The sequence below is a fragment of the Eleginops maclovinus genome, chromosome 15, assembly GCF_036324505.1.
Source record: "Eleginops maclovinus isolate JMC-PN-2008 ecotype Puerto Natales chromosome 15, JC_Emac_rtc_rv5, whole genome shotgun sequence".
NCBI classification, from domain to species: domain Eukaryota; kingdom Metazoa; phylum Chordata; class Actinopteri; order Perciformes; family Eleginopidae; genus Eleginops; species Eleginops maclovinus.
Genome location: NC_086363.1, coordinates 13,928,273 through 13,945,736, shown reverse-complemented (window position 1 = coordinate 13,945,736; position 17,464 = coordinate 13,928,273). Strand labels below are relative to the sequence as shown.

At 40.4% G+C, this 17,464-nt stretch overlaps 1 protein-coding gene across 1 annotated transcript; it reads left to right on the top strand.

Moving 5' to 3' along the window:
• The first annotated feature begins 12,727 nt into the window (after nt 1-12,727).
• On the top strand, nt 12,728-17,412 carry chgb (chromogranin B). The gene is made up of 7 exons (XM_063902030.1): nt 12,728-12,888; nt 13,030-13,076; nt 13,159-13,249; nt 13,619-15,005; nt 15,609-15,708; nt 15,878-15,988; nt 17,015-17,412. Exons 1-7 carry the CDS (start codon nt 12,843-12,845, stop codon nt 17,093-17,095), a joined length of 1,863 nt encoding a protein of 620 aa, XP_063758100.1. The 5' UTR covers nt 12,728-12,842; the 3' UTR covers nt 17,096-17,412.
• Nucleotides 17,413-17,464: the final 52 nt, after the last annotated feature.

Genomic DNA, 17,464 nt, shown 5'->3' with positions numbered 1-17,464 from the left:
CTCCTCGTATATTAACATATACAGGAAATCGCCATTGAATTAACCACATCGAGGCTTCACAATGGAGAACGTTGCAGTTTCTAAACGAAACCACACCAATAAGAAGGGAAACAAGGAAAATGCTCAGCCTGGGTATGGATCCAAGTCCTTCATCAGAAGAACGTCTGTTACTCCCTTCCAACTGACAAGCAACCAAAGAGATGACACCTTGGTAAAAGATGGCCCTCTTAAAGCCAAGGTGGACACAAAGTCAACATTTGGTGAGGCCCTGCAAAAAGTAAATTGCTGACGTCAAGCAGGTTCAGCGTCTGAACACGTCGACACGTCGTCACAGTGAGAGGGCAGGCGGCGAGCGTAAGAGACACTGCTGGGAGCCCGGTCCAGCCTGAAACAAACACACACACACACACACACACACACACACACACACACACACACACACACACACACACACACACACACACACACACACACACACACACACACACACACACACACACACACACACATACACACACACTTAACCCCACAATATAGTGGACGGAAAAATAAATACTCAAGCAAAGTAAGTACATCAAAGTACTAAGGTCAAAACAAAACGAGGATACTCAAACACTCTCTGCAGGATGGCGGGCAGACATGGTGTGTTGGCAGCGGCTCTCTTTTACGCACTCATAACACATTTTCTGGGAGCTAAACACTCACATGAACGGGACTGCTTAGCTTTGATAAGTAGTCATACGTCACAAAAGCAGTTTGGACTTTGTCACCTCGCTTTGTTTACTACGTTTGTCCGCCCTGGCATGGGAATGCAGGGCCCAAACAAACAATTCACCAAAATGGATCAACGAGGGGTACGACTCATCATTACTTTCTGTCTGCTTCTAGCCGGTGATGTTCGTCAATGCCCTGGCCCAATGATCCACACTGAACTTGCGGCTAAACTACCAATTGCCGCTCAACCAAGATCACAGGCTGGGCCTGGTCTGACCGGTGTGGAGGAAGAGGGTGAGCCGAGGTCGCTGAAACCGGTGTGCATCCTCACTAACCTCCGAGGTCGCACGGCAGCAACTCCACATTACATGGACGACTCCCAAATCTTACCTGACGAGACCCTATGGATCTTCACGCCTAGGGCGATCGTTATGCAGTCCCCGGGCAGTGCACAACCAGTCGATCTCAAACCAACAAACTCCATTCTTCCTCTTAACACTCTCTGCAACGGTCCAGGTAAGCATGGGGAAATCAAAAACTCACTCAGAACAAGAGTCGGCACCGCTCGACGGAAAGCAGCAGGATTAAATCCAGCAATTAAACATTGTGAAAATTCAAATTGTTTCAAACAGTGAACAATGCAAGAGTGGTGTCCATCATGCAAAACCCATTGGTATGCTGGGGGGGGTCACTTGAATATGCGCAGTCTTGTTCCCAAAAGTGATCAGACATCTCGTAACAGACTCTAACTTGGACTATTTATGTTAGTCAGAGACTTGGTTAAATAAAAACTCCCCATCCTCAGCCATACATATTCCTGGCTATAATGCTTTAAGGAAAGATAGAGCTGTGGGCAGGGGTGGAGGGGGTTACTGTTTTATATCAAAGACCACATATCATGTAATCAGGTTCAATGCTCTGCTGAGAATGAGCTTGAGCATATCTGTCTTAATGTTAGCCTGTCAGCACAGATGTCTTTCATTCTCATTGGAGTGTACAGACCACCATCTGCAAAAGCTAGTTTCTTTGACAAATTAGAAATAATGCTTAGGGAATGCAGTTTTGCTAAGAAAATAGTATTAATGGGTGACTTAAATGTTAATTGGGAGGACAAAGCAAGTAATAAGGCATTAGAACGGGTATCAAATAAATGTGATCTCACAAAATTAATTAAGGGGCCTACTAGAATAACCACATCCTCAAAAACCCAAATTGACCTGATTTTCAGCAACAAACCTGAAAGGGTGACAAAAATCTTCAATATTGTCACTGGTACGTCTGACCATAACCTAACTCTCATAGCCAGAAAGCTCACTAAATCCTGCTTCCATCTGAAACCCAACACAACATCTTACTAATAAAGAATACCCAAGAGTGAGTATTGATGAATATGACAGGGAAATTAAAAACATTAGCTGGAGCCAAATTTGATCTAGTACAGATGTGGATACCAACACACATGCCCTTATGTCGACAATCCAAAACATATCAAAACGATTCCTCAGGAAAAGCAAATCTAAGGCCAGAAATAAACACACCCTCCCCAGGATTAATAGTGACATAAGGAAATTAATGAAGGAGAGAGATACTGCTCTAAGGCACTCTCTTAAATCCAAATTAGTGACTGACAGGCATATATTTGTGTCCTTAAGAAACAGAGTTACAAAGGAAATCAGAGCAGCTAAATCGAACTTCTTTGTAAATCTCATTCATGAATCTAAGGGAAATCATAAACAAATCTGGGACTGTCTGCAGAACCTAATAGGGAAAGGGCATAAAATAACAAAGCAGCTGGAGATCTATGACAATGGAACCTTATGTAAGGGACCAGCGGAAATAGCGGCTATTTTTAATAACCATTTTGTTAATTCTATGAGGCTGACTATACACAGTCCCCAAACTGGTCATATACATGCATGTATACTCCTCACCTATTGATAGTACACAGCCAGTCTTCTCCCTGACAGAGACTTCTGAATCCAAAGTTAATTCTATAATTTCTTCTCTAAAAAAATTCCAAATCAAAAGACATTTTTGGACTGGATTCTCTATTTCTAAGGAAACATGCTACCACTCTCACAGGGATAATTACTAAAAATAATTAACATCTCTTTTAAGGAGGGAAAATTCCCAAAAGACTGGAAGTCAGCCATCGTTGTGCCAGTCCACAAATCCGGGGACACAACTGATGCGAACAACCATAGGCCCATCAGTGTTTTACCTGTCATGTCTAAGATCTCTGAGAAATGTGTAGCTGAGCAATTAACTGGACCTCTTAACAGTGGTGCTTTCACACTACACCCCATGCAATTCGGCTTCCGAGCCAATCATTCCACTGAGACTTCAAATTGTTTCCTTGTTGAAAATATCAAATCAAAAATGGACAAAGGAGGCATTGTTGGAGCAAACTTCTTAGATCTTAAGAAAGCTTTTAATACAGTCAATCATCAAGTACTCATTCACAAAATATCTCATTTTAATTTCTCACCCAGTGCAATAGACTGGATGAGCTCCTATCTGTCAGATAGAGTTCAGTGTGTAAGGGTAAGTGGTGAGACATCCCCACCCCTGAGGAATGAACTGGGTGTACCCCAGGGATCTATCCTGGGCCCAATTCTATTCAGCCTCTATATAAATGACTTGCCATCAGTGTGCACTGGATGGTTTCAAGGTTTCAAGGTTTTATTTGTCATATGCACAGCAGATACAACGTATATGTTGGCAATGAAAATCTTATGTCGCGTGCTCCTCCAACAACTCAACATACATGGTGCAAATAAGATAAATAAAATAGTGCAAAAAGAGAGAAGAATATTTACAATAACAACAATAAAGATTTGAGGATGTGAAATATATACATATGTGGAATACATTGAGAGTATTTAAACACTTTACACTGTTGAATGAGGTGAATGTGAGGTGCAAATGTGTGCTGATGACGATTTCATTTATGTCCATGCAAAAACCAAAAACCAAAGCCCAAGCTGCTGCAAAACTAAATGATGCAATGGTACACGTACATCAATGGCTTAATGACTCACAGCTATATCTAAATGTTAATAAGACAGTCTGTATGTTTTTGCAAGACCAACACTGTATCACACTGTGAACCCAAGGTCTATGAGTCTGGGGAGGTCATTCAAACAGTTACACATTTTAGATATCTAGGTATTATCCTTGACACTACTCTATCCTTCAAAAACCAAGTGAAAAAGGTAATACAAATAACTAAATACAATCTAGCAAACTTTAGATATGTAAGGAACTGCTTGACAACACCTGTAGCAAAACTCTATATGACTGCCATGATCATTTCCCACCTAACATACTGTATGACCAGCTGGACCAGCACAACATTAAGGCCTATCCTATCACTTCATAAACAAGCTCTCAAAGTTTTGGACAGAACACCTAAGCTATACCACCAATGCAAAATCCTGGACAAACATAAACTGCTCAGCTGGGAAAATCTTTTAAAACAAACTGATGCATGTCTAATTTTTAAGATTATAAATGGCAAGGCACCCCCACCACTCTGCACTTTTATACAGCAGAAAAATTCAAACAGCAGAACCACAAGGTCTGCCCTAAGAGGGGACTGTACAGTCCCTCTTAGGTCCAGTTTCTTTGTAACATGTGCTTCTCTGTGAGGGCATCAAAACTATGGAACACAATATCAATACAGATAAGAAATAACACCTCCTATCATACATTTAACCACTATCTTAAGAACTGGCTTTTAAGAAATCAAAAATGTGAACACTTTTAACTGTATGATAGTATTTCATCTGTTTGCATGTTTGTCTGTTCCTATTTATTGTTGTACTGTTGCTGTGTGTATTTTTTAAATTATGTTTTCATTTCTCTTTTTGTGGTTATTTTAACATCTTGCAAAAGGTCAACAGTTGAAAATTAACCTGCCGGCTAACACTGGCACGTTTACAGCAATGTTGTTCAATGTGCACTGTCCTTTAAATAAATGAAATAAAAAGACATATATTAACTTTAAGAATCTTCATTATCTAAAACTATTTTGTGTGAAACATGAAATTATTTTCTATGCTCTGGTAAGATCTTTTTGAGGGTCCTCTTTGTATCTACAGAAATATTTCTGGCCCAATTCTCCCTCTCTCTTGGTTACTTTGTTACTGTGTTGTTACTTTTTAAAATATTTTCTCGTGTTGTATAACATCATGTCTGGTACTATATTGTCTTCCATTTGTTTTGGGAGTGTTTGTTTCCTTCCCCCTTGAAAATGAGATGATACATCTCGAGGGATTCATCCTGATATAATAAAAGATTCTAACCAATTAAAAAAATAAGGCATGGGGGGCCATTCAACAACACGAAATGCAAGCCCTTGGAGATGTGTTTTACTTTTATAACAATGCTAATGCGTACTGGTTTATGTGTGAAGTTGGGCTCTACAATTAGGGAGACATTTTTATTTTTAAGGACGCACTTTGCAAGCACCAAACTTTAATGTAATTGGCTGCGATGTAACACATCATTAACCTTCGGCAACTTTTTCATAGATAACAACGCTTTATCACTTTGTGACATTTTTGTGACCAGGCAAGTTCATTTTTCATGTTTAGAGTATAAAAAAGGAATCCGGGTGATTTACGGAGAGATAATATTTTCTGCTTTGAGTTCTTACTCAGCTCTCTGCTCATTAAAACAAAGAAGTGTACTCCCTGATGAGTTATTTGTCTTTGTTCTCCAAGGTAACTGCTCCTGCAAATGTAAACTGTACAGAGAAAAAAGAAATGACTGCCACAAGTGACAAAGTGCATATATTAAATAGAGTCACGTTGCAGATCTGCACATAACTTTTCATAAGTGTGACAGCGATAGGTAGCAGAGCTGTAAACACTGGGGTTTGAAAGCAACAAAGAACATTCAGTCAGCAGACGTCACTTCGCATAGTGTATCGGTTCCTCCAGCAACAACCCACTGTGTCTCAGTGGAGCCTGAGGGTACGCGGAGTAGAAAGACTCAAAGCTCTTTGTGCATATTTAGTGCAGCATGTTTCATAACTTCTCAAAAACAGGTTTTTAAAGTGCATGACTTTTATGTATTGTGCTCTTTTATCTAGCGTATTTGTTGTTTTCTGGTTGTTTTTTGTCTACCTCTATACCTCCTATATGTCAATTAGCAACTAGTTAATTATGCTGCAATTACTTTGAGTTGTGTCCTGTTTGTGCAAAATTAACAATCCATTTTTCGGTTTACGGTACTCAGTAGGAAGTTTACACCTTGTATCAAAGGCTTCACACTATTTCAATGCCTGCTTTTGCTTCTGTCATGTCTTTCTGCAGGAGTAATAGCGAGCAGTGAGGCATTCATACATTCATGTCTCCCCTCAGACAAACCAGTAGAGACTGACTCAGCCTGAGGAGGATCTTTCCGTTTTACTTCAAACATCGGCATGTGTCTGGCCTCAACTCCTCCAGCTGAGGGAAATTACATTAATGGCTGTATGGTTAATACTTGTCTCAAGCAGAAAGAGCACAGCTATATTCAAAGCAAACAAGTGCCAGCACAAGTCTATTCAAATGCGAAGTCAAGGTAAGAAGTAAGAAAACAACTTTGTTCCCAAACTGCCATTGAATTCGACAGCAGTGTGAGTGTCCTTGCAGAGGCTGCCTCTGTACTATTGATTTACTGATTCAACAAGAAACTTCCCGCCATAACACAGAGCAACATCCCTAGTTCAAATCTAAATTTTGTATAACTCCCTTTATATGCAAGCGATAAGTGTTTCGTGTAAAAACAAGCACACAGAGACCATCTCTGAATTGATGCATTGTGTTCACCTTTCAGTGTTTTAGCACGGGACCACACATACAAATTCAAGCGCAGCTAAGCAGCATCACAGATTGCTGCGTCACTCATTGAATATTTAGCTATACATTTGCACAACAAACACAACGAGAATGTTCGCTCCCTGGTTGAATGATCAGAGTAAGTGTGACAGATGTCTGCTTCATGGCGTTGATGCAGTTGCTGCGGTCAGGCTCGGTGCAAATAATGCTTCACAATGGGATGTATGTGATTTGAACAAAAAGGCTGGAAAAAAATGTTTGAAGGCTTTTTCCTGTTGGCATAATAAGATTTGCTATTTAAATCCTGGGCAAAGGTTACCTTTCAAGGAGGCCTCATTGAATGTCCCAGAGAGGCTGCCCTTGAGGGGTAGTCAAACTGTTGATCAGTCCGAGTGACAACAGCTTTGAACCTAAGGAAGAGTTTAACGTAATCCAGTTTCTCTCTCTCTCTCTCTCTCTCTCTCTCTCTCTCTCTCTCTCTCTCTCTCTCTCTGTTGTCTCCACGCTGACATACCACTCAATGTGAACGCCCCTGTGAACAATGTTTAACATCAGTGTCAATTTAACCCAAGGGCTGAAGGTCAAAGTAGGGAAGATGCTTGAAGGCACCATCAATCCTTTTTATTGTCAAGTCAAAATGAGTGACTTTGACATAACACCACTCTGTATAATGTATGCTAGGGAGCAGAGATAAAGCTATAAATCATTTGCAACAAACAAACAAATAAATAAAAATGTGTTTTTATGCATGTTTTATTAAGTTATGACTATGCTTCTTGGATAAAGTTGTTCCTGCAGGTATTTTGTGACTGGTTTTGTAAAACAATACTTGCAATCCTAATCATTCAACCCAAGATATTCCCCAGTGTTTAAACAGAGAGTAAAAACAACCTTAGACCACTGAAATGATTACCAGTAAATTGCAGTTCTCCAATAAGCGTGTTAAGGAGGCCTTTCCTCTGCGGCAATTAGTGGGGGGAAAATCAATGACATGTAGAGCCTGTGCTTATATGAGATTTAGGGGAGCTCTTTAAAAACGGCATTGTAAACTGGATCAGACACAAAAACGCATTACAAGCTTGGTTTTGTGGATTGTGGATCTTTGTGCAAAGATATACAATCCAACTAGAGTTCAATAGAAAATGATGATGATGATAATGCCTTAAGAGTCCAACCTTAGCGCAAACCCACAGTCCAATAAACCGTTTGATGGCCCCTCTGGAAAGTTTGTATTGATCTCCTCTTCACAATTGCGCATTGTGCTCAGCGCACTGAGTTGTGTGATAGGGCTAGTTTGCCTTTACACGTCACAATCAATCTCGTGAGGAGAATTCAGGACAGGAAAGCATATGTTGCAATTCTGTTCAATTACATTTTTATTCACAGAATTGAAGAGGTTGTGTGCAAAAGGTTTGTGTACACCTTCAGTTGTGTAGTGGTCAATCTTTTGTTGTCTTTAGGGGATCTTTATTCTTAAGGCTGAAATATGTTCCAACTGTGTTCACTGTGCTGAGCAGTGTTGACTCATCATCCATCACACTGTTAAATCATCAGCACATTTAAGTGAACAGCTATACGAATTAATGAAATGAGCTGGTCCTGCAGTACAGTGAGTTATGCTGGTGTTATGATGGTGTCATATGATTACATGATCATGTAATCATATGAAAAACATCCCCTTTACAGCTAAATGCAAAAACATTATGTTGCACCAAAAAACTCCCCTCCATATCCTCCTTTATTGCATACCCATTTAGGCAGCAGTTTGCAACAACGATAAGTAGCCTACCAGGCAGCAACTCATTGGCTTAATAGTGGTTAATATTCCAACAACAATAAACATTTAGTGTTATATTCATAACGACTGGCCTGCTTTTCCTCATTTGTAATTTAATCACATTTATCATTCCTTGAAGTACTTATCATTTTGTCCCAAAAGACCTCATTAAGATCTTTAACTTTATTAATATATACGATAGAAAATGGTTTCAGTAGAACACTGTCTGCATTAATAAATACAAAGAAACCAATCACATGGGTGATGGCAGAATTTAGAGACTTCTGTTTTATTTTCCACAGTTCATTTCCATCTAATGAAATGATGGATTTGAATCCTATTCTCCTTTTCAACAGAAACAGAACGAGCTAAACGATTTGAAAAGGGGATTTTATAATTAAGAATTACACATTTTAATGAGCCATTCTCTATTTTTCTGGTAATGAGGATCATTCAAATCCTGTATTGCAAAGACAATCAGGGCATAATCGTTTTTATGGGCCTTTTGGGTCCAATTGAGTCCTTTAGCCTTTTGAAAGTCTTGCTGCTACTATAGTGATGCTAATAACTCAACAGTTTGGAGAACAAGCCCTCCTTCAAGCTTTTTGCTGAATGTATAAACAAGCAAGCAGCTTTGTAATGACACCTGTGTGGATCGTTTGGAACCACATGTTCCATTCTTTGCTGCCTCCTCCTCAAATGTCCAACACTACTCCCCCCTACAGTACATGGTAGTGATACTGCAGCGTGTATCACTCATCCAACAGCTAACAGATGGACAATGATAGCTTGGCATCAAGGTAAAGCAGGCAAATGCCACAGGGCCTCATAACTCTCAATGTTCTTTCTGCTAATTGAATTGAAAGTGTTTGGGTATATGCTGCCCTTTCAAATGATAAAAGTTCTAAATTGAGTTCTTGCTTATAATTCAATGTGGATGCTCTACGTAGAAGAGGGTCCCTGTTTCAACAAATCTTAGAGAATACAGCCATGCCCGTAGCTATGTGAGGCTAACATGCTAACATGCTCAACTGGATGGGAGTGCAGTGTTATTAAACACAGCTCCTGGCCTGACTCCACCCTCTACCAATTTCCTAATTAGGTCCAGATTGTGTGTTGCAACACCATTGTTGTCCATTTTCCCCTGTAGATTTACTTGCTGCTCTTTGGCTACCAAGCACACATATCCACTTCTTAGCCATGTCATAATAATAATAATAATAATAATAATAATAATAATCATAATAATAATAATAATAATAATAATAATAATAATAATAATAATAATAATAATAATAATAATAATAATAATAATAATAACTTTATTTATACAGCACTATTCAAAACATTATTTTAACATTATACATATGATGCCGTTGTTGGTCTTCTATATCCTTTATCAATAAAAATTCTCCCCTACCTGGCAGCACTCCCAGTGACGATGCTAACATCGTCACATCTAACAGGTAATTAAATACTATGTTTACAATCTTAGTTTAGTAGCTTGTTAGCATGCTAACGTTTGCTTTTTAGTATGCTAATGTTTGCTTGTTAGCATGCTTGTGCTTGGTAATTATCAACCATCTGCTTAGACAGAAAGAAGTCTCATAACTTGAGAAGGAGAAATTTCAACCCGGACTAAAAAGAGCAGACCAATGTTCCCCTTGTATCCCTTTAAAAGTAGGCTGCTACCCGGTAAATAGCTAGCTGCACCAAGACCTTCACCCTAGGGCTCTTTAGTTGGGTAATCTGGTGAAAAGTGTTTTTCAATGTTCTAGTTTTTATTGGAGTTTTTTAGTACTGTGCTATGCTAAAGGAAAGCACACACAAGGGGCCCCTGATCTGCTAGGCCTACTTGTTTGGTGGAGTTGGCAGCACAATAGGTACACATAATAATGGTGGATTAGCAGAGTCAGAAAAAGAGACCACAGAAAAAACTATTTTTTTGTGCAAATATGATTTAAATTACAAGTTTTGTGATGATTTTGGTCCATTAAAGTTGGTGTTCAAAGGCACATTTATTAAGTGCCTGACTTTTATGTCAGATAACTATTCAAGCAATTTTAAGATAATTCAAGTTGGGCACGGATGAATGTTTGCTTATTAGGGAGAACTTTCTTTAGATGTTACATTAGATTGTGCTGAAACACTAATCACAAGAAAAACATAATTGCCCCCATGTTCAACAGAATCCCAGACATTATAATTTAACCAGAAGTAAAAGCATTTGATCACAAATGACCGCACACTCTCCTATTTCTCTTCGAAAATCAACCATCAAAGTCCGTCAGTAGTTCTGAGCCTAACATAAAGCTTGTCCCCACCAAGATCAAAGACCAGTCGGTCATCATGAGACACTCGCCTTTTGTTTTTGAATGTAAATAGTTGTTATGAAAAGGTAGGTGTTTTTGCAGACAGGGACCAATCTGAGTCGTGCTCACAGAGCCTGTCTGAACCCATCGAGCATTCCCTGTCAAAGCACCCCCCCACTCACCTCGCTGCCTGTAAGCTCCTATATCTTCACGCCTCACTAAAATATTAATCAGGCCTGGATGAATAGCAGTAAGGCCACAATAACACATACACAGCACAACATGTGAGAGCATTCTTGGACACACACACTGTTCAGAGGATTAGGTTTGTATAATTTAGTGCATCAGTGCTTTTCATATCTGCTGGCTGTATTGCTCACTTTGCATTGCCAAGCCCTGGTCACAGACACAACTTCCTCCCTGGGGACAGCACAGGAAACTGTATCCCCTTGCTGATGCCCTTTACGCAAAACATGTAAAATAGAAAAAAACATAAAACATTTAGTTCACTGGCTGCCTTGGATTAGCAGCGTTTTCCTTAGATGTACAGTATACCCTGCTGCTCTGACCGGCAATTATTTCAGTTTCCATAATAGAGCCTGTCTGCATACACACAGATGGATGTTAGTGAGCGGCCGTGGAGGCACGAGAGGCGAGAGGGCAGATTTATAGAGCACGATATTCTCGTTTTGCTCGCAGCTGTTTTTGGTCTCATGGTTTCAAAGACATGATTGAACTTGAATGTACTTTGCCATACATAACGGTCAGTGCTTGTTGTGTACACATGGCATGTAAACAGTTGTATGATGCATCTTTACAGTATATAGTTGGATTTTCATGGTAGCATATTCCCCAAAGTCACAAAAAGTGTGTCTGAGTGAGGGAATACATGCACTGAGGAAGAACAAATTGCAGTACAAGCAAGCAAGAAAAAAACATGCAAAGTGCCAAAAGAGGATGCCAACAGTTGTCAGTTTTTATGTTCTGTGCCGCGCTGAGCTGAGCATACTAAATTTGAGCTGTGCCACTGCATATCCTAATCCAGAGTACGTTATGAAGACGACAGCAGTCGCAGATTTGGTCTGTACAATTTTGGAACAAAAAGAAGTTTGAAATGAGGATGAGATTACTGTTCCTACACACACAAATCATTGCACTGAGAATGGTTATGAGAGATTTATAAATAACCTATAGATAGAAAAAGCAATAAAATGTACTCACAACTAACACATCTAAATCACTAAAAGGTTGACCACAACAACAATCGATCCAGGTCTCCATTAACTAGTTTTCCTCTACTGGTGCTGAAGCTTACATGTTCCCATGGGAAACTGGACAGGATGTACAGCAGGCTGAATTAATTATTCATCAGTCAGTTTGGCCAAAATCGGACATAAGGTTTGTCAGACTGTAATTGTCTGTACTTGTCGTTTTACTTTAAATGTACAGTACATTAGCCTACTATCAATCATTTAAACGGGCATGAAATGTAAGGCTTTAGCAGTTGATAATACAGAGGCATTACATAACTTCAGCTAGAGACTGGGAAAAGCCTCATAAAAAAGACAACGGAAAAAAGATTTGTGACAAACCTCAGGGCACAATATCATGAATATGTCTGGAATCCAATATTGTATAACTGCCATAAACATAACTTTATTTAACATTCAGTGCAGAATAACAACACCGGCAGCATCAACACAGTGTAGGCTGAGCTGAACTTCCTTCCAACTTAAAAAACAACACTCTTTACAAAGTATTGTTCCAGGGCTTTGCAGAAGCAGAGTGCACGAATCCTGATGATTCCATGTCCACCCCCCTGTACCTGCCTGTCCTCAGGCACCCCATGACATTCAAAACAAACACGCTCGCATAACATTTCTTCCAACGCTTTTTAAATGTGGTTAAATGATCACCTCCTGAATGAACTGTGACACTAATTCACTTAGCGCAAAATGTCGACATTGTGCGTTCATCACTTTTCACCCCGATCAGTCTCCTTGCAGGTCTAATGAGTCCTGACATTAATAGAGCCCAAAGCCCTCCTCCCACGCTCCTGCAGCCCACTCCTCTCTTTATTAGAGGCGCCCCTCAGCTCCAGTCTTCAGAGCAGCAGGCGCACAGTCAGTGCAGCTCTCTCCTGAAGCTTCAGAGGGACAGGAGTCCCTGCTTATTCACACATTCTCCTGGATATACCATCATCTCGCCAAGATGAGACTTATTTATGTTGCTGTCGTGGTTGCGGCTTTGTTGGCAGGTAGGTAATGATTTTTTTCTTGAGGGCTTTAAGTTAGTGTGCGCAGTTCAGGACCATGGACAGAGACACTGATTTATCTTGTACTTCAGTGCATGCAATACTCTTGCAGGTTGACTAATTCTAACATGTTTCCTAATGTAGAAAATCTAGCACATCCAGTTGGAAAAGAAGGTCAGAGAGAAGATGTGGTATGTTATTTTTTTCTAGAGCAATATTCAGACAAGAAGACATTGAAGAGCTTCCTATTTACTAGTTGTTTTTTTATTGCAGGTCACACGCTGTTTGGTTGAAGTCCTCTCCAAAGCTCTCTCCAAACCGGACTACAGGCTGGATCAAGAATGCAAAGACATTCTCCATGCAGGTTTGTAGCAGAAGCAATTTTTTAGTAGAGATACAAACCAGAAATATTTAAATCATTAAAGACTTTGTTGATGCAGTGCTCTTTTAACTGTCTGTTCACTGAGACTTTGAATAGCTGGTAGATTTAAACAAAGAGAAAAAAGTGTGTATTTTTAACTACTGGTAACAAAAATAGAGCTAAAACGATTGCTTGAAACTTTGAGGTAGAGAAAAGACAAGAGACATTTTAATTCTTTAAATAATGGAAATGCAAACCAAAATACCTACCAAGTGATTGATCAAATTCTCAATTACAAGATGAGATTCAACCTATAGCTTATACTGAAAGACTCTTTACATGCCTTTTGATTTCTCTTCTTTTCTATCATAGGGGTTAAACATGCCCCAAAGGACAAGATAATTGGAGAGGGGATTGTAACTCATGCAGAGGTGGCCATAGGTCAACCCGAAGAGCCTCAGGCGAAGGGAGCCGATGTGAAAGACATTGAAGCCTTCCTGAAAACTGTGGAAGAAAAAAGAGAAATCCCGGAAGACGAGCGCAGCCAGGAATCCTGGAGTTTTGGTGACGAGAAGGAGAAGAGACACGAGAACGAAGAGGAAGAACAGCGGGAGAAAAGGAGCGGCTGGAGGCCTGGGAGATACCACCAAAAGAAACAGAAACGAGACGAAGAAGGAGTAGAGGGGGAGGAACCAGAGGAAGAGCGTAGCCAAGAGTCCTGGGATGTAGACAAAAGGCACGGAGATGAGGACGAAGAGGAGAGATCCAAACGCATATGGAAGCCAACACATCGTTATCACCACAAGAAAAAGTTCCACAAACGTGCTGAAGAGGAGGAAGACGATGGTGAGCGGAGCCAGGAATCATGGGGTCTTGACAAAAGATCCTGGAAACCCGGGAGGTACCACCAGACCAGACACAGGCGTGATGAGGAAGGTACAGAAGAGGAACCTGAGGAGGAGCGCAGCCAGGAATCATGGGACCTTGATAAGAGGGGCTGGAGGCCAGGAAGATACAACCAGAGGAGACACAAACGTGATGAAGAACTCTCAGAAGAAGCCAGGGAAGAGCCCGATGAAGAGCGCAGCCAGGAATCATGGGGTCTTGATAAGAGGGGCTGGAGGCCAGGAAGATACAACCAGAGGAGACACAAACGTGATGAAGAACTCTCAGAAGAAGCCAGGGAACAGCCCGATGAAGAGCGCAGCCAGGAATCTTGGGGTCTTGATAAGAGGGGCTGGAGGCCTGGGAGGTACAACCAGAGGAGACACAAACGTGATGAAGAACTCTCAGAAGAAGCCAGGGAAGAGCCCGATGAAGAGCGCAGCCAGGAATCATGGGGTCTTGATAAGAGGGGCTGGAGGCCTGGGAGGTACAACCAGAGGAGACACAAACGTGATGAAGAGCTCTCAGAAGAAGCCATGGAAGAGCCCGATGAGGAACGCAGTCAGGAATACTGGGACTTTGACACTGGAAGAGACAAGAGAGAGTGGAGGGCCGGCAGGTTCCATCAGAAGAGACCCAAACGTGAAGAGGAGCTCTCGGATGGGGAACGCAGCCAGGAGTCCTGGGGCTTAGACAAGAGACAGGGAAAAGAAGAGGAAGGAATAGAAAAGCGTATTTGGAAACCGACACATAGATACCACCATAAGAAGAAATACCATAAACGTGGCGGAGGATCGTCAGAAGAAGAGGGAGAACAGAGGGCTGCCTCTGAGGACTATGAGGAGGCGGGAAAGGACGGGGACGACCCAACAAGGTACTTCTATCTTTTGTCACATCTAATAACTTCTACTCTTTATTGCTGCTAGTGTGTATTCTGCACCCTGGAGTGTTACTACCAGGGAATCCCCCAGGTTAATAAGGTAGGATTTTTAGGAGAGTGGAAGGGTTGTTGAGATTTCTGGCTCAAAAATCATGAAAAAGATATTGAGAAAACAGCCTTTAAGCATGTCATAAATTCTGCAGACTCCACAGATGAACATATTTTACTGATAGATATTACCAGGAAAACTTCCCTAGTTCCCTACTAATAATAGGACAATACTTTTTGGATTACACATTTTCTGATATGTTTTGTTACAGGATGTAAATAAGTTTTTGAGAAATCTACAGATACAAAGAGTAAGATAATCACCTAAAGTTGTGTTCGGATGTTTTCTTTCAATTACTGAGAAATGGAGACATGTCATGGTTGCAGAATAGCCAAACATGTCTTTCAAAATTGACCACTGAATGGAAAAGCAAGGATTTTACCTTGAGTGGTTTGTCTCATTTGAATTGGACAAGCTCATTTATCAGTGTACATGCGCTGGCATTACAACGCTTGGTGGAACAGCATCTAATTTGGGCCGTTTTTAAGGTATCTGGCAGAGAAGCGCAATCCCTGGATTTACAGAGGATTCTACCATCCTGCATGGTATAAAAGGGATTCAGTTGAGCATGCAGCAACCTCAAACAAGGTAGGTACAGCATATACAGCCTGAAACATGGAAATATGATTTTGAAATGTAATCTCTTTTCTCATCCATTATGATTACATCATCAATTACCATTTTAAATGGCAGATCCTTATTTTGGCCTAGTTTGTGCAGTTTAGACATGATCTCATTCTACTTTTTTTGTGTTCAGATGGATGAACTGGCCAAGTTGCTGAGCTATAAGATAGACCAGCTGGCCAACCAATCAAACCAAGAGGAGCCAAAGAGGAGCATGCACCAGAGAGCACTCACCCCGCAGGAGGTAAGAAGTGCTTCCATTAACTGCAAGAACTAATGACCTCTATGAGGGTTCATTAGCTGTCATGTTTACTTTGTTAAACTGCGAACCATTCAACTCAAGTGAAAATACATTGTTATAATACTGATATTTATGACAGTACTTTATTTTGTATGATTTCATAGAAGCCATGATACAGGTATTAAAATGCAAGCAAAGTATGAACAGTTTAATTCCAATAATCCACCCTGATAGATCATTGAGAATACAACCATTTGTACACAAAAGATCTACTGTGATACATCATTTAGAATACACCTTACTCTGTGGTTTTTCCATGAAACTCTTCCCCTATATATTTTGAGCTGACCCAGTGAAGCGCATCAATTGCCTCCGCCACTGTTTCACTGAGAGGAAAAAAGCAGCAATGCTCATTATGGAAATCTCTAGTCTTCATGGAGATGTCAGGGTGTAGCCTTCAGAACCACAGAGCATCAGTGAATATGCATCTGTGCACATCAAGAACTGCTCCTCATGAGCATGTCACATAAAGAAAAGCAATGCATCCAGAATATTCATGGGCAGTGAGTCGTTTCTCCACTCCACTTCAATACTTAACTCTGCTCTAAATCACCTCTTCTTCACGGCATTTCTCTTCAACAATTTTCCCCTTTGTATTTGCACTTTCCACGTCTTGATTTTTATGACTGCTACAGTAATCACACTAAGAACCTCATAATTATAGCCTCCGAGAGAAATCAAAGTGATAATATGTCCATTAAAAAGAGCTACAGCCTATAGAGACCTCCCCCCTTTCTTGTCACTTTGAAGCAGAAAAGAAAAATCACGGAGGAGGAGGTGTAGTAATATCAGCGCTACAGCATCACGACTTAGGATAGGGAGGGAAAGCTTAGCCTAAATGTACTCATTATGCAGATATTTGAGCAGGGTTGGGTAAACAACCCCATTCTATGATAACTTAACCCTGATTTTTATTCTGTAAATGGTGGGGAAACTGTTCCTTAATATGTCCATGTTGATGTTTTTCAGGAGAAGGAGCTGGACAACCTAGCAGCAATGGACACGGAGCTGAAGAAAATTGCTGCCAAGTTGCATGACAACAGTGCATAAACCGAGATGGACACCTTCAGCGGATAAGAGCTGCTAGCTTACTTTATGTCATCTAATTCAGTGTTTAAAAAACAAAAACATCTGTCAAATAAAAATCTGGAGCCTTGCCAAAAGCACTTGATCAACTTGTTTATCATAGTATTTGTGATATTTTGATGTATTGAAGTGTACTGAAAATGATCCGCATGGGAATGGTTTTGATGTTTATATACATGTTGTAAGAAAATATGAGATTCTAATATATCTGAGACAAATTACTCAAATTGTGTTCTAATGAGTTTGTTAAGTCTGCACTAAATAAAAAGAGTTATTCTGGGACCAAACAAATATCTCTCTAATTATTTCAGGAAAAAAAAGTGTTCCCACATC

Bases quoted from the DNA above. Each gene is read 5' to 3' on its own strand.
- chgb (XM_063902030.1), top strand. From the start codon at position 12,843: ATGAGACTTATTTATGTTGCTGTCGTGGTTGCGGCTTTGTTGGCAG. The intron at 13,250-13,618 runs GTTTGTAGCAGA...TTTCTATCATAG, and splicing joins CAAAGACATTCTCCATGCAG to GGGTTAAACATGCCCCAAAG. The intron at 15,709-15,877 runs GTAGGTACAGCA...TTTTGTGTTCAG, and splicing joins ATGCAGCAACCTCAAACAAG to ATGGATGAACTGGCCAAGTT.